Consider the following 21,820-nt stretch of genomic DNA (forward strand, 5'->3'; position numbering starts at 1 on the left):
CCGATCAGCTGTCAAGATTTTAAAGTTCTTTTAGGGTTAACGGCTAAACGTGATTTTTTTTATCTCTTTAAGTCGATGAACAGTGCAGTACTCAAAAGTTTTCAATTTTTTTCTACGGGGCAGACATGTATTTTAAAAGCACCTGAGCAAGCAACAAAACTAAGTCCGTTTGTCCATCAATACCAATTCACTCCTTTATTCAAGCTTCAAAATTCAGTGTTTTCAAGTGTTTTTATTTCTTGTTTAAATACAAATAGTGTCATCTACATGGTTAAAAATGTGAATAAATGTTCAAGTGCAGCTCATCTTGTTCGTGATTTTTTTCTCAGTTTGGAATAAATCGGTAAATCAAAATTTTAGTTATTAAAACTTATATTCTGTATATTTTCTAGGTTATTTCTACTGATATTTTACTGACAAGATAAAACTACATCTCTTTTATTGTGTAGAGATGACAAAATTTATTTTAGGTTTATTTGATTTTGATCGGAATTACATAAACAATAAAGTAACGTACTGTCCAAGTGTCTTAATGTTAGTGGTTCTGAGTTCAAACCCCAGCCCCTTGAAATTTTATTTGAGAATGATTTTAAAAAGTAATATAAAATACTCTATCCCCTCGTCCGCTAACACTCAACGGGTAGTTAAACGTTAAGCGACGGAGTTGGAGTAAGCTAGTATCGGATCGTCTTAACGTCTTCTTCTGTGAAAAATTTTGCAAAGAATTGACATTTTGCTGTTATGATAATACGTCTGATCCTTGGGTGACTCTTATGAGTAAGGTTTTGCTTGCTCATTGCTGAAATTTTTACGGTAAATACTTTCTAGCATTTTCTTTGTTCTCCATACAATCTCGCATTTTTTCAAATTAGGTAGATTATATGTGAAAACTTTGATACCCAGGTCCAATTGTTAAGCGACGGAATTGGATATACTAGTGTCGGAACGCCGAAGTCTTCTTCGGTGAGATATTGTCGCTATTTTGCGAAGTTGTCATTTAGGAGGCTGATATGGTAATACGGTTACAAGGATCTTGGGTATAAAGTCGGATAAAACTTAAACATAAGGTTTTGTTGGCCCATTGCTGAAATTTTTAGATTTAATGCTGTCTAGCATTTTCTTTGTTCTTCCTACAATCTTAATTTTTTCAAATTAGGTAGATTATTTGTGAAAAAATTGATTCCCCAGGTTCAGTCGTTGTTTATTTATTAGTTTTGTAGGGTGCCATTAACGGTGACATTAAGATTAGATTTATTTATTGTAATCTTTACAATAATGTACAACAAATAAAAGAAATAGTGTATAAAGACGGATAAAATCCGCCTACCGGAGGTCGTTATAAAAGAAAAGAAAAAATTAGAGAAAAGGATAGATATACTTCAACTTATTTAGTTATAGTTGAAGTATACCTATCCTTTTCTCCCATTTTTTCTTTTGACACATGAACATTGAATCTTAATGTGTGGTGATTACAGAACAGACACATCACACAAAACATATAACATATAAAATATTCATCAAATTCCACACATCAAACATTTTTACATAGTCTAATTTTTGAACAATTTAGCTTTCCTTTTCCTATTTATCCCCGTCTATGTAATCCTGAAAGGATAATCTGGCCGAACCATTACCATCGTCGGCTCTTTTTACCTCAAAGAAGCCGACTCCTTATACAAAAATGTCTTTCTATACCGACTTCCTTCCCCACCCCTTCAAAATCCAATGTATATAAACATAAAACAGCAATATTTCACTGGCACTCTCAACACGACACGCAAGAATGGCACAATTACGCAGAAAACAAACACTTTGAGTGAGTAGAAATACTTTGATTAAATATTTAAAAAAATCTATTTTAATTAAGGTTTTAGGTTCAGTGTCACGAGCCGGCTTAATTAATTGAATGATATTAATTGGTCAAGCGGTCCACGAAAAATAGTGAATGTAAAAACAAATATTTATTTGCATTATATAAATTCACTTTTTTCCATATCCTACATGTTTTTGTTAAATTTAAACAATGTAAATTTAAAATGTAATTTTAAATCCCAGGCCCTGAAGATGATCTCAATAAAGATCGAAACGTTGGAATGATAAAGAAACTGTTTTTCTGAAACCTACATCTCACCAGACCGCATCTCACGATTTCTGAATAATCATTGAATCTTAAAATATAAAAAAAAAAGAAAATTAACATAATACCCTTAAACATCACAAGAAAAAAAATGTCACGGCAGATACCTTGGAGAGATGTAAGCGTACGAGATTTGAAAACAAATGAAAAGTTCAATTCACTAATTTCGTGATCCGCTTCACCTTAGGTTCGAATCCCGCTCGTACCATTGACTTTTTTATCTCAACTAAAAACCTTAATTAATTGTAACAAATGAAAAGTGTAACGTCAAATAGTAAATAAAAAGAGGTTCACGTGAAATCTCTATATAAATCAAGTAATTAAGTGTGGCTGCTGGTTACATTGAAAGACTCTCCAAACAGAAAAGCATTGAACCTTTTTGATTATCAAATTGTTGACATCCCTAAACGTGACAGCAAGATAATACAAGATAATGCGACGAGCTGGGTACTCTAAACAATGAATAGTACCTTGTGATGTAAGCGGTTACCAGGGTTTATAAATAGACAGATTTTCAGAGGAGGCTTTCAATGCCAAATGTGGACCGAACGAAACCTGTGGTGACGGTTACACCCTCCTAAATATTTGTAATTATTTACCACCTCGATCTCTTTGCTTTAAATGTCCAATGCTCAGTTGATCCCCAAATAACTCGGTACCCAATTAAACAGGCAGATTAAAAAAATGTACGACGTACATTATCGTTGTCTTTGGTCAAGTACCATCAAAATTTTAGCAATGGGTAAACAAAACCGTAAGTTTAAGAGTAACTAAAGATCCCTGTAACTGTATTACCATATCAGCCTTCCAAATGTCAAATCTTAGCAAAATGACGACAATATTTCACCGAAGAAGGCGTTAAGACGTTCCGTCGCTTTTTTATCCAATTCCGTCCCTTAACAATTGAACCTGGGAATCAGTTTTTTCACGAATAAATTACCTAATTTGTAGAAATGATAGATTCTAGTAGAAGCAAAGAAAATGCTAGAAAATGTTTACTGTAAAAATTTCAGCAATGGGCAAAAAAACCTTATGCTTAAAAGTAACCCAAAGATCAGACGTATTATCACATAAGCCGCCCAAATGTCAATTGTTTGCAAAATGACCACAAAATTTTATCGAAGAAGACGTTATGATGTTCCGACATTAGTTTATCCAATTCAATTGAACACGTTTCCTATCTCTGTCACATCGAAAGTTAATCATTTTCGTGGATTTTGGACTCAGTTGACATTAGAAATTAGACCCCTGTGTTGGAGTAATTATCTAAAAGTTAATTCTTTTTCCGATAAAGAAACAAAATTTCACTCCAAAACGATAAAAAAATAAAATATCAACGCGCACACATAAATGGACCACATTCACATAAATAGGGAAATAATAAATTGACAAATCTATTTACCAAATTATAAGGAATTAATACAGCACTGCAGACACAATTGAAAAACTACTAAGACAAAACATTGACAAAAATGGCATATTCGCCATAATATGCGAATGTGAAGACAAATATATAGGACAGACAAGACGAAATATGAAAGACAGATACAAAGAACAATAAGCTCGTTTAGGGACAATGACGAAAAAGCATGAACTTTCAGTTCTACAGACAAGCATGAAACTACAACTCTACACGACGTAGGTAAAAGGACGAAAATGAACTTACCCGAAAACTTCAAAATATACACCATACATTAATTACTAAAAACCTAATAAACAGACAAATTAACAACAGTTTCCATCTTTTAATTTTACCCAATCCAAAACACTGTAATAACTAAAAAGAAAAAGGAGCGACGATCACAAAGACCGACCGGAAGAATAATTAAAAAAAGACTTAAATCACTAATGGCACCGATAAACAAAGAAACGCCGACACTCGCACCCCGCCCCAACGACTCCAAAAAGAGACTGTCGGAACCCGTCTTACAGATCTAGGTTGCGAGGATAGGCAGACAAAGATCGGTAAGGATCAATTTACCGATTCGTCACCTCGCAAACTCCAGAAGTAACTTCACATTGACTGCTTTGTTTATTAAATCAATCAGTACCAAGCATAGATTCATACAGTAAGCACGCACGAATTATGGGTTGTGAAGCCAAGAGAAAGAAAATATTTTATAATTTACAGTGAACTGTTCGAGACACTTTTTCTTTATGGACTAACACATTAACTACTTGGTATTGCGTGATGTAAACAACTAATTCTCCTATTTAAATAGAAATGCTAATTAACAGTATTAAACAATAACAAAAAAAACCCGCACTAACTTCTCTGGTTACCTTGTACTATCAAAATAATGTATCACAGTAGCATGTGCTAAAGTCGCTCGTGTTTGTATTTGCGATACTGGAGGTCATATCTTTTGAAATTAAATTTAAAAAATATAATAAATAATAATTAAATAAAAAATACTTTTTTACGTAATTAATTTAATTATTTATGTACACACTGGGACTAATTGAGCCGGAAAAGTTTTATCTTTATTTTGGCAAACTTGCATCTTGTTGTAATTAGATGCAGACATGTTGTGATGGGGGAAAGGAAGGTTGTTTATATATTCAACTAGGATTACCTACAAAACTGATAAAAATGTATAAATGTTTACATTAATAAAATTTATGAAACGAAAAAAGACTTTCAGTGTTTTACTATGTTATATTATTTAATCTGTAGGTAGTCTTATATGACAAGATTAATTAATATACGTTACATGTAGACATAATTTTTTCACTGGAAAAGTTGTGAAGAATAAAATGTGAAATTACTAAACTTGTTGACATTTATGACAAGTGACATTGATCAATTGTTGTACTGTATTATTGGGCTGGTGCAAAAATAATGCAGGTTTTGAAAATAGAGTCAAAACTATTTTTAATTTTTATAAAATAAATAAGTTTATTCGAAATATGCCCCATCACAATCTGTACATCTTTGCCAACATGTAATAGGAGCTTTTATTCCGCTGACATAAAAATCTTTATTTGGACTCATAATAAAGTATTGGAAGGCGTTTTCGGCTTCACCTTGTTCTCTTAAAAATGTATCCTTCAAGAAATGATCAAAATGACTAAAAAATTAAAGTCTTTAGGTGAGAGGTAGGAAGGAGGAGAGGAAGGTAGGGAACATGGAGAGTGCAGTAAGGTTTCACCTCATAAGTCCATAAGTTTCTGCTGGGTTGGCATTGCGACAAGTGGCCTGCCGTTATCGTAAGAAGAGTAGTTACGGTTTATCAATGCATTCAAAAAAGTTACAGTTTCCCGTGCATCTTGTCAATTTCTTGGAAATGTTCCTCTGCTATGATAGTTTTACGAAGTTACAGTGAACGACTCCAGCCGTCACCATAACCTTTTTTGGGTACAGATTTGGTTTCGGGAAGTTCCAACTACTGACCTGAATAACCCTCCTGTTATCGTTCAGAATCCGTTTTTCATTGCACGTGATGACTCGATCATTTTGGTGACTCAGCGGAAGAGATGTACAAATTCCGAGCGTCCATTTCCCTGGGCTTCGGCGATACCCAACTAGTCGAGTTTCTTTACTCTACCAATTTGCTCCAGATGGCGAACATGATTTAGTGGTCAACTGAAATTCCTTCAATCAACGTTTTAAAATTGATTGTCGTCCACAACGGAAGACCTACCGCGACCCTACCAGTCTTCGAGATCGAAATTTCCAGGACGAAATCTCTGAAATCATCGCTGCACCGTATATTCGCTAATGCTTCCCTCCCTTAAGCCGTATGTTACGCGCTGTTTGGACACTTCGCTCAAGCTTAAATTCGTACAAATAAATTTGACGAAAATCTTGTTTGGACATATTTAATTTCGCAAGCCTCACTCTTATAAAATTCAATATAAACTAAAATGTTTGGTATAATAGATAAACAGTTGATTTAGCTTTACATAACAAGCACCTGCAAAAATAAAATACATTTTCAAAACTGTATTAATTTTGCACTAACCCAATACTATAGACTGTGCTTAATATTAGCAATTATTTACTTTTTTACCCAGATTCAACACTTCTTCATAAGAAAGTTTTTTGCCTTACCTACCCCAACACCTAATTACATGTTATATATAGAGACCGAACTAGCCAGTTGTATTTGTTTACATTGCAGCTCCATTTCAAATACATATTAAAAATAATTAAACTTCCGTATTATCGCTTGCCAAAAATAGTTGCCCGTGAAATAATCGTGGTGTACTCTGGTTTAGGGGGTGGAACGACCTCTCTAATGAGCTATCATGTGAACTCTTCTCGCCACATAATGTAAACAGTTGGCCCGCTAGGAAATACTAGTTAATTTAAAATTAAAATTTATTTCTGCTCTCCAGGAAAAAGTCTCGTCTACTTCACATTTCTTATTTTACAGACAGTTAGATAGCAGCTCGGTATGTTTAGGTTAATTACAGATAATTCGCGAGGCTTGACTTTGGATGAACTTCACTGGATTTTCAAGATCAGAGGTGATCTTTTATATATGAATGGTGCCCCCTTTTCGGACTCTACGAAATGACGTGCTTATGTATCATGTTTTATGTAATTCAGGTGTTAGGGAAGACATTGTCCATTTTTTGGCTGAATCCACCATTTTGTCAGAGATCCGCCGTTTACACTTGAATTATTCTGTAATTGCAAAAGTCCAGTTTAATGTTCTAGTAGAACTTCATTGATTACGATATTGCCACTGCGCAAGGTTAAAAAGGTTTTTGGGGGTGTCGGTGGCCGCAACGGTTTAGGCGTTGACACGGCGCTCGTCACTGTAAGGCAAAGGTCCTGGGTTCGGATCCAGCGGCCCTGCATTCGAACCCGACATACTTATAAATGGGCTTTTTTCAAAAACGCCGGCACCCCGAGGGTTGATATAACCTCTGCTGTTGCGAACCCTCGTTAAAAAAAAAGTTCTAAATAAAATAAAGTAAGTATTAAGTAAGTAATTAAGTAAGTTAAGTTAAAGTAAAGTTCTTAATGTTCTATTTAAGTATAAGTTTAGGAATTTAATTAAATGTGCTCGACAGGCCTGGCACTACCGTCATGATTTAGTGGTGGAATTCAATTTCTAATTAATCATTTTTTAAAAAAAATTTTTTTCCTATAAAGTAGTTCTTACTTTTTCCTTTGCTTGTGAAAAAAGGCACTATCGCTCCTTTATATTATCCAGCGACCTCCGACAGACGGATTTTCTTTTTCCACTCTGTATAATACTTTTTTTTTCTTATTTAATTGTTATTACTATACAAATAATAAAGTATAGTATTATTATTTACTTTTTCATCCACCTTATTAAAATGAAAAAAATTGGCAAATATCATTTTTCAGACAGTAATGAATAAACTATGATTATATCTTAATTTAATGTTTTTCTTAAACCTATTAACGTAATTATTATTTGGAGGTCGTGAGGTGCAGTCTGGTGTGACGTAGGTTTTAGAAAAACATTTTATCATGCGAACGTTTCGATCTTTATTGAAATCATCTTCAGGGCTCAAAGTGTTTGTTTTCCGAGTAGATGTGTCATTCTTGTGGGTCGTGTTGAGGAAAAAACACACGGAAAACAAACACTTAGAGCCCTGAAGATGATCTCAATAAAGATCGAAACGTTGGCACGATAAAGAAATGCTTTTCTAAAACCTACGTCACACCAGACCGCTAACGGTCACTAAACACCATACATTTCTATTACCGTACTTCATGTAGAAGTTTTTATCATCTAGTTATAACTTTTGATTAATCTACCCAACGTATCGTACATAAAAAAATGTAGTTAAGCTGTAAATTTTGTTTCAGAAATGACGTCAAGGTGAGATGAAAAACAACTTACCTCTACCTGTATTCCACATGGATTTATTTAATATCACACATGTTACTCTCAACACCACATATTCAATCAAACCAAGTAAACAAATCAAGATTTTTCACTTCCCATTTATAACACGGCTAGCACCGTACCACTGTTATACATGAGTTAATGAAATGAATCTGGCTGAGTCGATAAATGGGGAACGCAAATAAAAACCTTTCAAAACGAACAATATCCAAGGACTCGTTTGCAGACATCAGCGGACGAGTAAGTCCAAATTTGAGCCACTGTTGATATCCTAGGCACCAAAAAATCATATTTTCGTTTTAAGACATTCCCCGGCGGGATGGGCGAACACAAAAGAGGTGCGGTCGACAGCAGGAACAGCTTCGCAGATGACGAGAACGGCTCGTCCGAGTGTCGCTTCAGCGAAGACCAGAACAAGTGCCTGCGCTGCAGTGCGCCACTCGCCACAAAGGCCAGATACTGCAGGAACTGCTACAATGTACGTATGCGTGTTGTATGCTTTGGATGACCTCTGACACCGTTTGTTTCCAGGCCAGAAGGACTTGGATGCCACGCAGGCCGAACAGAAGGCGACCTGCTCTGCGGAGGCCCCCGTCCGCCTCGCATACCGCGAGCACAGACAACGACGTACTTTTTGTCCCTGAGAGAAACTATCACAACATGAAAGGAGATGTGAGAGTCCCTAACCCGATGTACTCTAACTTGCCGAACCGACTGGGCAGCAGCAGCATGGACAGCACTTCCGATTCAGATTACGATCATGAAGAAGGTAAATCAATTTTTGTATCCTGAGCGTTTATTATATACAAACTATTAAAATAATTGAGAATTGATAGAAAATGTTTAAAAGTTTGAAAAAATATTGTTAGCTATTGTTTAAAACACATTATTTTTAAAAAGGAGGGGATAATTATAGACAATCTTTGTCTTTGTCAACATTTATGATCGAACAACTTTTTCTGACATACTATTATAACATAAATTATATATTTTTTAGTTTTGCAATAATTTTTGTTTGTATGTCATAATGTACTTCTATGTAGGTGTTATCCTACAGATGCAGAAAATTAGTCAAAACTGCAGATCTATATGCCCAATGAACATCAAACGATATGTAGCACTTTCTGGATCAAAGTTCTGTCTGGTATGTCTAAATAATACATTACTCTCCCTTTACATTTGGCCAATGTTTCGTTTGACCTTTACCATTCCATGGCAGATATTTAACTATTATTTTCTTGAATTATAAAATGTCTTTGTGTCCGCTTTTGATGGGTCTTTATATTTTGTTTTTTCTTTGTATGTTGTCTTGTAATTATTGGTGCTAGATAATAACAAACTGGTAATTTGAAAGTGAAATGCTTGAAATCGTGTTTGGTCATATGTAATACCTACACAGTTGATTGATTCTCTTCCCATGGAGAAACGCGTTTAATAAACAGTTGTTGACTACGCATTCTAATTATCTCTTTGATTACTGTTGATTCTATCTAGAATGTATTTTATGCTAGATCATTTTTTATTGTCTCTCTATGTTCATTATAGTAGAGATGCTTTTCGACTAAATATTTTTGGATCTTTAATTAATTGGCGGGACGTCTTAATCTGGTCTCATAGGCCAAGTATTGAAAGTTTGTCCTGTTGGCTCCTGGGGCTTAAAGTACACCACTTTCTGCTTGTCGTAAAAGGCGATTAGATCTCTGCCTTGTGGAAAGGTTGGAAACTTTAAAAGCAGATAGTTCGGCCTGAACAGTCCAAGCCTTGAGGAATTCCTTTACATCTTTGGCGGCGTCTTCAGGCCGCGGTGGGAAAGAGAGGCCCAAAAATCCCAAACAAAATCACTTCTTTTTCCTCCTTTTGGCGAACTAGGTCAACTAGTCAGCAAAGGACTAGGCCTTGAGGATTTCCTTCAGGATAATCCTCTCCTTTTGCGGGCGCAGGTTCGTTAGAGGAATTCCCCAAGGATATCCCGGTGGCTTTTCCTCGAGGATTTCCTGTACGTATATGGCGTATCTGATTAAGGGAGTCAATCCTGATGTAAAATACAATATATTCATTTTTCTGCTGAATAGTAGAGTGAGAATTTTGAACCCAAAGTGGTGGTCAGGAATAAGGCTATAGGAATGAAGGATGGGGAAGGTCGAAACCAGGAGCTTTCTTTAGGAGTGAGCTTGTGGATACTTAATTGGGTATGAATAGTTTCAGCGGAGGGGAGAGAGAGGTAGATGATATGTTAGGTCTTGATCAATGGTTGTATTGAAGTCGAGAACATTTATTTTGCAGTGTATGTTTCGATATGTTGCCAAGAAGTCTTTTGAGATTAGTTCTGTTCGTTTGAGTCGAGTGTGGGGGTTCCCAGTAAGTGTAGCGATGTAAAGTCCCAAATAGCGGAAGACACTGGATGCATGGTAAGGAACAGAGTTATGGTAGAAAGGACGAGAAGAGTGAAGATTATTTGCAGTTTTGTTGAGTCTGATTCTCCATTTATTGAACTATTTTTCCAAAAAGAAGAGATGGTCCTAGAGTTTTTTAAGCCACTACTGTGTCTGGGTTTGCTGAAAGAAAGACGGTATCATCTACATATCGTACACCCACAAGAAAAATGACATAACAAAAGAAAATTTTACATGATAGACAAATGGAAATTTACTTTTTTGACGGATGTATTAAGTACGAGCCATTACGATCGTGGACAATAATAACAGTCATGATCCATCAATATTGTGTTTCGTTTCTCCAAAACGTAAGCGAAAACACAAAACTTTAAAAATTCAGCTGTACTACCCCTTTCTGAGTTGTAACAGTTTTCTTGCATCTATTGGCTCACAGTAATTTAAGTTAGTTTGTTTGCTCGAACGATAATAGTGGTCAATGAATGACTGTAAGGGTTTAATTTGATGATAGTAACAGACAACATAAAACGGAATTGCAGGGAGCTTTCAAGGATGGGGTTTACCTTTTTTTTAAAGGATTTTACCGCTAATGGCAGTTAACGTATGGGGTGATGTGAAGGGATGTAGTAGGTCCGTAGCACCGGGTGCCAATTCAGTGTACCATGTTGTCCTTATACCTGCAATAACGATGCCATCCCAATGTTTCCATTACGTAAATTTAGAAGCCGCCACTCTAAAATTTTTTTTACTATTTTGCTAAGAACAATAAAAACAGTTGTCTTTTTATAAGTTATATAAACTTCAAAGCAGCCCTGTTTCCTCTTCACCATCCACAATCTTCATAATAATTCATGTGCGCCTATGAATAATAATTTAATTTAATAGCAAAAACTTTTAAATAAGAAATTGTTGCAGTTTTGTGAAATTTGAGGTATATTATTCTGTAAATTTTTACTATTTATTTTATAGTCGCACGAGTTCATTATCGAACAAAATACGTGCATAATTTATTGGGTTGTCCGGAAAATAATGCAGGATTTTGGTATTAAACAAAAAAAAAGAAACTAGTTACTTTAAAGCAATGTTCTTTAATCAAAATAATTTCCCATACTCTCAATACATTTCTCCCAACGTGTTGGTAACTTATTAATTCCGTCTGAGTAGAATTCAGAATTTTTAGAATTGATAAAGTCAATAAATGCATTTTCCAGTTCCGTTTGATTTTTGAATATTATGTGTTGTAAGTAGTGGTCCAGGTGTCTAAAAAAATGGTAGTCAGTAGGCGAGAGGTCCGGAGAGTAGGGTGGGTGAGGCAAAGTTTCATAGCCAAGCTCCAATAATTTTTGTGACGTTACACGTGACACATGTGGTCGAGCGTTGTCATGCAACAAAATGGGCCCTTTCCGATTGACCAAAGAGGGCTTCATTACTGCCAATTTCTGATGCATGGTATTAATTTGGTTACAGTATGATTCAGCATTGATGGTTTCGCCAGGATTTAAGAAGCTGTAGTGTATTAAACCAAATGAAGCCCACCATACCGTAACCATTACCTTTTTTTGATGAGTTGGGGGCTTTGGAAAATGTATTGGAGCTTCTCCTTTGTCGAGCCACTGTCCAGAACGTCTAGTGTTATCGTAGAGAATCCACTTTTCGTCACATGTAACAATTCTGGCCAGAAATGGGTCATTTTTGTTTCGACAAAGAAGTGATGCACAAACATCAAAGCGCTGATTTTTTTGGCGATCGTTTAATGAGTGTGGAACCCAATTTTCGAGTTTTTTCACTTTTCCAATCGCCTTGAGGTGGTCAGCGACGGTCGTTTTACTGACTTTGAGTTGCTCTGCAAGTTCTCGAACAGTTGTTTTGGGGTTTTCTTCCACCACTGATCGCAGAACATCATCATTAAGAGAGGAAGGCCTTCCACGACCTTCTTCATCTTCAAGGCTGAAATCTCCCTCCCGAAATTTTTTAAACCACCTTTGCACAGTGCACTCATTAACACAACCCTCGCCCCAGACTTGGTTAATGTTTCTAGCCGTTTGGGCTCCGCTTCGGCCGAGTTTAAACTCGTAAAAGAAAATCGTACGAAATTCTCGCTTTGACATTATAAGGATGACTGAATTATTTCCAAGTAGCGGAATGCTACAGAGGTAAACAAACAATATCATTTGGAAGAGGATTAATAAGTGTTGACATTCATACAAATGAGTAATCCTGTAAACGTAAACAGAATATTTTATATAGATTTTTTTTAATGAAAACTTAAAATCCTGCATTATTTTCCGGACAACCCAATACATATCCGCAGCCTCCAATTTGACTTTCAACTTTTATTTAAAATGTATGGTTGCATTATTTTATTTAGTTTTGTTTGTAAAAACATGATTTATTAGCTGCAATCTCTTAAATTAGTCAGCAAAAATAAGTACGTTGTAATATTTTTTATCAACTATTCTTGATATTTAGTATTTTGTGCATAAATTATATACAGTTTGTGATAGAGTTGATGAAGTTGTTCTGTCTATTATAATATTTAAAGCAATTATTAGAAGAGATAATATTCCTTTCAATTCCGCTGGAAGCCGCTTCCCCGGACCTATTAGTCTCGTTATTAAAAGGATTGTTGCCTGTAGGCTTTTACACAAATCATTAAAATATTAATAATTCCTCCAGTTATCATTTAGCAACACTGAGCTTTACGGCCTATGAATTTCGAAAATACTTGCTTGATTTTATATTTTATATTTGCTATGCATTCGGACTGGATGATTGAATTCGTATATGTGTTCATATGTGTTAGTCTGTATTATTACAAGCATTTTTTGCTGGCATATTTGCATTCAAATTCCACAATTTTTTGTTGTTATAAACTTACTTTACATTTAAAGGTTACATGTTACATTTAAAGGTAAACTTCCTAATGTGTTCTAAAAACTAAACGGAGGTTAAGCCCTGGTTCAATTTTCAAGTTTTTTTGCTTCAAGTTATGTTAGTGTTATGTAAAAACTAGGCGAAGGTTAGGTCACGGGTTCAAGATTTGTAGTAGTATCCGTACGACGGACAAAGGATGGGATGTTACGTTTTGGTTTTAAATTAAAATTAAATAAACTAGGCGGAGGTTATGCCTTGGTTACATTTAAAGATTAAATGGCTTCAATATTTGTAAAAGCTATGCGAAGGTTATGTCCGAGGAAGAAGTTTATATACAGCAATATACTTATATACACAGTTTTTAGTTGTTGCATGTAGGCTTTTACACAAATCATTAAAATATTAATAATTCCTCCAGTTATCATTTAGCAACACTGAGCTTTACGGCCTATGAATCTCGAAAATACTTGCTTGATTTTATATTTTATAGTACGCTATGCATTCGGACTGGATGATCGAATTCGAATGTATGAAGTCTTATTGTACATTATTATAAGCATTTTTGCCGGCATATTTCCATTCGAATTCCACAATTTTTAGCATCTATAGAGGCAGCTCAACTCTTGTTTTTTTGCCGGGCCTACTTAATATCCGAAAGGTGATGTAATCCGTTAATCAGTCTTCATACATAGAGCGTCCCATTTCATATGGACAACCCAGGTTGTTACCCCCTTTATTTTTTGTAAGGCATCACGTGTATTCGATGAACGTCTTCCACTTCGGTATGGGGGCCTCCAAGAAAAGTTGGCTCACGAAAAATGTGAATTTTCGAGAGGCCACGTCATCTAAAGTTTAAATGTTATGGATATGAAAGTAATACTGTCGTGAAGATCCATTCGGCGACTATTTAAAAGTAACTTATTCCCTCTCATTTCATCTTTGCATGAGCTAGCATTCACGATTGTCGCCGTGCTGCGGGGACTCCATTTACTCTTATGCGAGATAGCGAACTAGTCGATCGATTTGAACAAAATTAACTTAATTTAACAGGTTAGAGTATTAGTTAACATTTGATAGTAGAAACTGCATTTGAATTTTAATTATTTTTTTTACGACGCAAGAAAACCGAAAAAACTAAAGATCGGAAAAACTAAATTAAATTCAATTTGTGACCAATAAAAGGCACCAAGATCACGTCTCTATCGATTAAAAAAGAAAGAAGTAAAAGAAATATAACCATCTCGAACCATTAACTAAATTGATCAGGTCCAAATCACAAAATTTCACGGTGCCCTATACATCAGCGAGACTGAAGATAACATCACAAATGTGACTTCATGGATATAAACGACCCAGAATAGTCAAAAATATACATATTTCATATGCTAACACCAATTGTGTGGACAATACGGGCCCGTCATTGTCGTCAAGTTCGTGGCTCATCAACAACGCGAGATAAATGGCTCGAAAAAAACCTTCCTCGATAATGAATTTTGGTATTGCTTGTGATGTCTCCTGCAGGATTTTCTTTCAACGAGAGCCTTCATTTGGTAAAGAATTTTTCCCGGAATAAAATTATTTAAAAAAAATAGTATTTTGTCTTTTATCGTCCCCCATCCACAAGGATTGGGACTAGCTATGAGGAAGTTAAAAAAAAAGATACTGAGAAAAAATTAACAATATGTTGATACGAACATTTTGGATCAAGGTATGGTCTTGAAGAAGAAAGCAAATTCAGTTGTTACTGCCAAGCATTCGAACTATTTTAATGTCATCATCAGGGCAAAACAATCTTAAATATGTCTGTAAAATGACATATGTAAGTTTTATACAGTATGTACAAATATGTACTTTGGTCTGCATATGGGTTCCTGAGTGAAAAAGTGGTCGATATTTATATTACTGAAAATATAGATACAAACAAAATCTGAAAAAAATTGTCTAGTCGTGATTCTCGAACGTGACATGCGGTGTTTTCTCGCGCCGATGTACGGACTTATAATATTGTCGGTATCCCATTATTTGTGAACTTAGATTTATCCGTCCTTAAATAAGACAACATAACGTCAATAAAAGTGTGAGACGTCGTTCTTCTGGACGTTAGGCTAATTTTTTGGGAGCGTGTCTTGACCCTATTTCACGATTAGGTTTTTGTTGGGATATCATACTTTTTTGTTCAGCATCGTGGACGTCGTCTTGGTTTTTTCTAGGCACAGGAGCGATTATGCATGTCGTAGATTTTCTCTTACAAGATCGTTTCGACCACTGTTGAGGAGCTTAGAGATGGCCCCTTGGGCGTTATCAACATACGTCGATATTTTTTTAGTAATACTGGACATAAAGTCTGGCCTATACAATGATCCTAGACGGTTATAAACAACAATCGCACTATCCTTGGCCTTCCTGAGAGAGATCAAAGTTAACCAGGGAAACTCCCTGGAGGCTTATCAACCTGGACAGACCCAGGTACGCTTGGCGGTACGAGAATATTGAGTTACCAATGTCAATAAAGAATTTGACAAATTTAATCCGTTTATAAAGTTTTATAAATCATAATGGCGTAAACCAAGCAAATGGGAAATTGATACCGGTGCAACTTAAGATCGGCTGATGACTTCAAACTAGGTCGAAATCCGTTCTATGTCATCACTAAGCCATGCGAGAACTTTATCTTCAGTTTATGTATAACGGAGCGCTCGTCAATGACCCATATGACTTGTTCAATAGTGCCAATGGATACCTTGACCAATCTAAACTTGACGTCATATTTCTCCGCAACATCACACGAGCCCCGACCTTAAAGCTTAGTTAACTAGGGTCAAAGTTGCGCGTCTGTTTGTGGGCTGCCCTGCAACAATAAGTCATGTCCACACTACAGAGGCAGTTCCCTAGAAAATGTCTCAGGAGTTAGGCCTCGCGGGTGTTTCTCATTGTTATTATTAATTAAAAATAGAAATAAAAGAAATCAAAGAAGATGGTGGGTCCGAAAATTCTTTAGTAAGAACCGCAATATTTTGTACACATCAAGGCTAGAAGATGGAATGAGATTTATCAACTTTTTAAAAATGAATCTAAGATTTTGAAAATCTTTTAGGAATGGTTGCGCCGAAGTTGTTTAAAGAAAACAAAAAATTTAAAAATTCAATTTCCCCTACTGTTAATCTCGCAACCACGCTGCCCCAGGAACACGCGTCCACACTTGCTATGTTGCAACGTTGTATCACTGATTCCCGTTTCGATGGGACTCAAAATCCTGAATCATGTAGACCCGCAATACAGTCCAGACACAAGAGTCATGTTGCGGGGCTGAATCTCAACACTCCTAGCTCAAACGAATTCAGCCCTGCAACAATAACGCGCAACTTTGGAGTGCAAGTGTGCACTAGCCTTAAGGACCAGCTTAGGGCGATGACACACGGAGCGGTTTTGACCGAAGCGTTTATCGCGAGAAAAATCGAGGCGGTGAGTCGTTCATTGCTGTTGCATTAACCTGACAGACGTAGCGGTCGTAACCGCCTGTCGGTTTTCAAACCGAGTCGGTCGGTGGCGGAGACGACCCAACGCGTCGGTTTTGAAAACGCCAGGCGGTGAGTGGTACCCAAGTATTGCATTAGCCCTGACACACGTGGCGTTTATTTGAGCTGTTCGTACCCCACTTTCTTGAAGGGTTGTTTGTTTGTCAGTCTTCTAATTTACTTTTAAGATGCAAAAAATAGACGTGGAGAAAAAAAATTGTAATGCGGCATTTTATTTTACTATGTAACTCGTCAAAACTGCCCATTTACATCCTGGTAAAGTTAAAACATTCTTCAGGGTGTTTCCTCATCTCTGAAAACAAATTCTTAAAATGCCCTCTTTCGCTTCTCTTCTCGACAATTGGATGAACCCACATTCTCCTGTGTTTTTTCTCCATTCTCTTCTTCCAACGATAGTACAACAGAGACACCAGAAGTATCTCTTCATCCATGGGAACTCCATGGGGAATGGGCCAATGCCAGTTCAATAAGATTAATAAATAATAGAATTTTAGCTAATTCTCAACTTCCTGACGCCTAAGCTTTACATATTGATACTTAACCACCACTAAAAATGGGGGGGAAAATCTAAGTATTTACAGATTGTACGGTGCTGTACAGTAACACAACCGTTTTTAAAACGAACTCACCTTCCTCCAGGGCCTCTTTTAACTTTACAACTACTTGAAAGTACATCACCTTATAATTAAATGATTTCTACAGCTTTACGGGTACAAAGTATGCGTATGACTGTCGGTGATACATGGTAGTAACTAGTTTAATAAAGATTTTGTTTTGAATATTATCTGGAGGAGGAAGGGGACCTCGTTCAAATCCCAGCTCTGTGCCTTTTAAATTATAGTATGAAAAATTAAAAGTAGTTTAGCAAAACCGAAGCGGTAAACGCTTCGGTCAAAACCGCTCCGTGTGTCACAACGTAGCAAAACCGCTCCGTCTGTCAGCGCCCTTACAGTCCAGACCGGTCATCATATTTGATAAAGACTCGGTTTTGTAAATAACGAAGACAGTCGAACTCATCCTTAGCGAGAATGTTCAGCTCGGGCTGGGGAATTGTTTTTAGCATTTCTTTATTAAGTTTCTCTCTGTTTTATGGAGATTAAGCATACACTATAAAAACCTATATAAATAGCAAATTGACGTGAAAATGTTGATTTTATTTACAGAAAGAAGGCTTGCGAGGCTTGAAAGAAGGGAGTACCTTCGGGCGTACATGGAATCGGCGAGGACGGACTCGAGCGATGAATCGACGGACACGTCCGACGAGGAAGACCGTGTGTGCGGTGAGTGCGGCGAAGGGCGGCCAAACGCGTTCTTGGTGCACGACAGGACCGCCCATTGCTCCCTCTGCTACAAGTGCGCCCGAGATCTGTTCCGGAAGAATGGCCCTTGCCCAGAATGCGGCAAAACTATAGATCACATTATTAGGAGGAATTTGTGCTAATAAACCTTCCCGTTCTTGCCTGTAAATTGATTATTTTGACAAAATACGATAAAAAGCTGTCATGTGATGCATTTTATTAAAAAACAACTCGACAAATAAACGCAACATTTTTTCGATGTGTTTCATCAATATTTACATATATTTTTTGGCAAATTACTTGAAATCGTCTATATCTTCGACTAAAGAACAGCATCCAACTCTTAAATATTAACCTTAATCACCAATGCGTTTTTCGCGGCTACCACTCGACTGTTCGGCAAGCCCACCGTGTTGTCGCACCATCGAAACCTCATTCTAGCTTTAACAATACTGCCTTGGTATTTTCCTTGACATATCTTCTTGGCACGAGGGCTTGTGGTGGAACCTAAAGGGCATCCTTTCATTTAAATACTTTCTAATCTTCCAAACCTTCCTAAGAAACCGATACTTCCTAGTAACCCAAGGTGCCACCTCTTCCTCTTTTATCGGATTGACCGGAAAATAATGCAGGCTTTCATGTTTCCTTTCCATAACCCCTCTATATAATAAACTATTTACGTTTGATAGATTATTCTTTTGTACGAATATCAACACTTTTTAATTATTTTCCAATCTTGGGTTGTCCTTGCGGGTTCCGGGTAGGGCACTTCTCTCGACAGCGTCGTCCCTTTTCTTCAGTGTCTGTCCGAAAAACTTGCAAAGGAATTACTGGAAGGCAACCACAACCGAACCAGGATTCTGGTTGGACTCCGGTCAGGGCACGGCCACTCAAGTAGGTACATGCACTGGATAGGAGTACAGACAGAAGAAACTGTGCAGATACTGCCAGGAAGAGGAGAAGACCGCAGAACATTCTATGTTTCTGCGAAGGTCTTTGTAGGTGCAGGTTCTTGCAGCTAGGACAAGAAAAACCACAACCATGAACCTACACTAAGGAGCCGCTGGCAAAGCTGTGAAGGCTGATTAATAATCTGAAGCTGGCCAGTGAGTTATAAATAACAGGGGAGCACAATAGGTCTATTCAGGTCGAGGTGCAGTAGGCCTTGTGGCCGCCTCTTTTATCCCTATCCTATTTCCATGTTCTTTTGCATACATCAGCATGTATGGGAAGCTGGCGGTTCTTTCCGAGAATCCACTACAGGTCATAAAAACCTGGAGAGCATTCGTCACTTTCCAAATCTCACATCCATATAATAGGACGGACTTGACATTTGTGTTCAAGAGTCTAAGTCTGGTTCAATTGGAGTTGGCTCAATATCTCCAAGTCGGATATAATTGTATAAATACGCAATTAGCTTTCTAATTCTACTCTTCACATCGTCCTCAGTACCTCTAAATTTTGAAACGCTTCCTAGGTAGGTAAGGGCTATGACACACGTAGCGGTTTTGACCGAACCGTTTACCGAGAGGAAAACCAAGTCAGTGGGTTGTTTCCTTCTTGAGAGTGAGACGTGACAGACGGTTTGGTGCGTATCGCCTGGCGGTTTTGAAACCGAGTAGGTGAGTCGAGTCGGTTTTGGCCATATTTCATGGCCAACTTTTTGCGTTCTTTCTTTTCCAATGGTAATATAGCAGGGACAGCAGAAGTACTTGTTTTTCATCCATTGCACTAATAAACAATGTAAAAACAACTATAATAATTGTCAATATAGGAAAACGACATGAACGAGACGTTGACTTCTTTGAAATAACCGTCACGATACTGCTAATGAAACCGCAGCGAGTGTCAGGTACGAAAAAACCTGCCTTGTGTCATAGTCCTAATTGAATGAACTACTTCAACGTTTTCGTCTTCCAACTTCGGCGGGTTATAATATGTTTCATTTATGTTTTGTGTATCGTTTTACATAGGATGCTATTCATATTATAATGGCGAATTCTTAAGTTTTATAGTAGGAAATTAACTTTTCACGTTTTTGCAAACAACATAAAATAACCAATAGTTGAGACGGTTCGAATAAATTTATTATGTACAAAATGGGCAAATAATTTTCACTCCTTTGACCGGGTTCAATTGAAATAAACTAATTGAACTATTTACCTAATAGCTCTTCTTAATTAAAAATTAACCAAAATTGACTAAGCTTGTTCGCATGTTTTTGAATTATTTCTGGTTCCAAAACAGATTCATATTATTTTCGATTGTTCTGCCTCATCTATATTTTATTTGGCAATGATTCAAACTTAAATGTTTATTTGCGGTTAGGCCGACCAAATACTAATTATACAGCCCGTATAATTAGTAAAACCCGAAAAAACAAATAACTTTTTATTGTTGTTAGTAAAGATAATTGATGAAAAAGGGAATATGTGACCTCTGCTGATAAAATTATATGTAATTCATTTTTGATCCCATCACATAAAAATAAGGCTTATTTAAATAAATAATTTTTTTTTCTTTTTCGTTTGGTGCCTCTATTCTCTATTTCATTATGGATTTCTTGTTTAATTTTAACCCTTGCCATTCTTTACACATCTGGTAATAGATTAAAGCTGATACTTTCTGTTACGACGTTTGGCATCCTGTGCGATAGGACGTATGACGTACAGGGTGTTCGGCTACTCGTGTTAAAAACTTTGCCCGTACATTCTACATTCAAAATGGAACCAAAAAGTCCTCATTAACTATGGTCCGAATTAAGTTTCGGAGTTATTCCACTTTTTCTGATTTTGTACGATTTCACCACCTTGCTTCAAATAAATCAATGATAACTCCAAAATTAAAAGGTGTTGGACAAATCCGTTGAGACCATTGAAAAGTACGTTAAATTTTCAATATGATGTGATCAATATTAAACTTGTAAACGTTCGTGAAATAAGCGTTTTATTAGCGAGAACTTTGGAAAATATTTTCTTTTTCAGCTTGAAAAGCCTGCTATGGTCTTTCTAAACTACTATTTCCAAACTTAGAGATCAGCAAATTTCGTAAAACGTACTCCAATTAATATCCATTTTAGGGGTGTAAATCCTTTTTGAATTATTTTTTCAAAGTTGAAAAGTAATTCAAAAAAAGGAAAGGAAAAAAGTGTTGGTAAGGTGAAAAATTAGAAAAAACTTAAGGAAATTTTGAATGAATTTATTAAATGTTTTTTTATTTTGGGTTCGAAACCGAAATAGTGCAATTGTTCCTCTATTTACCAACACGACTGCAACTTTGATTAAAGGATTATTGTATTATTATTCCCTAGAATGAACGTTTTAAGATTCTAAACATTTTTTGTTATCTATGTTATATGTTGTTAACACTGGGTACTTTTTATAATGAAGAATTGGCCGATATACATCTTATGTATCAGTTTTTGTATGTATACCCTGTATGTATCAGGGTTTGAGCATCGGTAGCGCATCGAAAATTCATTGCGGAGAGTGGAGAGCATTTAGAATCGAAATTGAAAAACGTTTAATAAATTCATTCAAAATTTTAAACAAAATTTAAATTTTATTATTTATTATTATTAATCTTTCCACCTTACCAATCCTTCAACCGCGGTTGTTTCTTTTCCTTCATCAATTTCTTCATCTTTGAAAAAAGTAATTAACAAAGCAATTGCACCACTAAAAAGGATATTAAATGGAGTTCGTTTCCAAAATTTGCTGGTCTCTAGGTTTGGAAATAGTAGTTTAGA

General features: G+C 36.3%; 1 protein-coding gene across 2 annotated transcripts; it reads left to right on the forward strand.

Moving 5' to 3' along the window:
- Positions 1–29: 29 nt before the first annotated feature.
- On the forward strand, positions 30–18,331 carry LOC106668529 (E3 ubiquitin-protein ligase Mdm2-like). 2 transcript variants are annotated; one of them, XM_014397378.2, is made up of 6 exons: positions 30–343; positions 7,932–8,211; positions 8,276–8,449; positions 8,503–8,740; positions 9,015–9,115; positions 17,938–18,331. In XM_014397378.2, exons 2-6 carry the CDS (start codon positions 8,140–8,142, stop codon positions 18,184–18,186), a joined length of 834 nt encoding a protein of 277 aa, XP_014252864.1. In that variant the 5' UTR covers positions 30–343; positions 7,932–8,139; the 3' UTR covers positions 18,187–18,331. The 2 variants fall into 2 exon arrangements, with proteins under 2 accessions (XP_014252864.1, XP_014252865.1); XM_014397379.2 differs by lacking the exon at positions 9,015–9,115 and having other exon boundaries at positions 35–343.
- Positions 18,332–21,820: the final 3,489 nt, after the last annotated feature.

Source organism: Cimex lectularius, unplaced genomic scaffold, assembly GCF_000648675.2.
Source record: "Cimex lectularius strain Harlan isolate CLEC.00 unplaced genomic scaffold, Clec_2.1 scaffold273, whole genome shotgun sequence".
In the NCBI taxonomy this organism is placed as follows: domain Eukaryota; kingdom Metazoa; phylum Arthropoda; class Insecta; order Hemiptera; family Cimicidae; genus Cimex; species Cimex lectularius.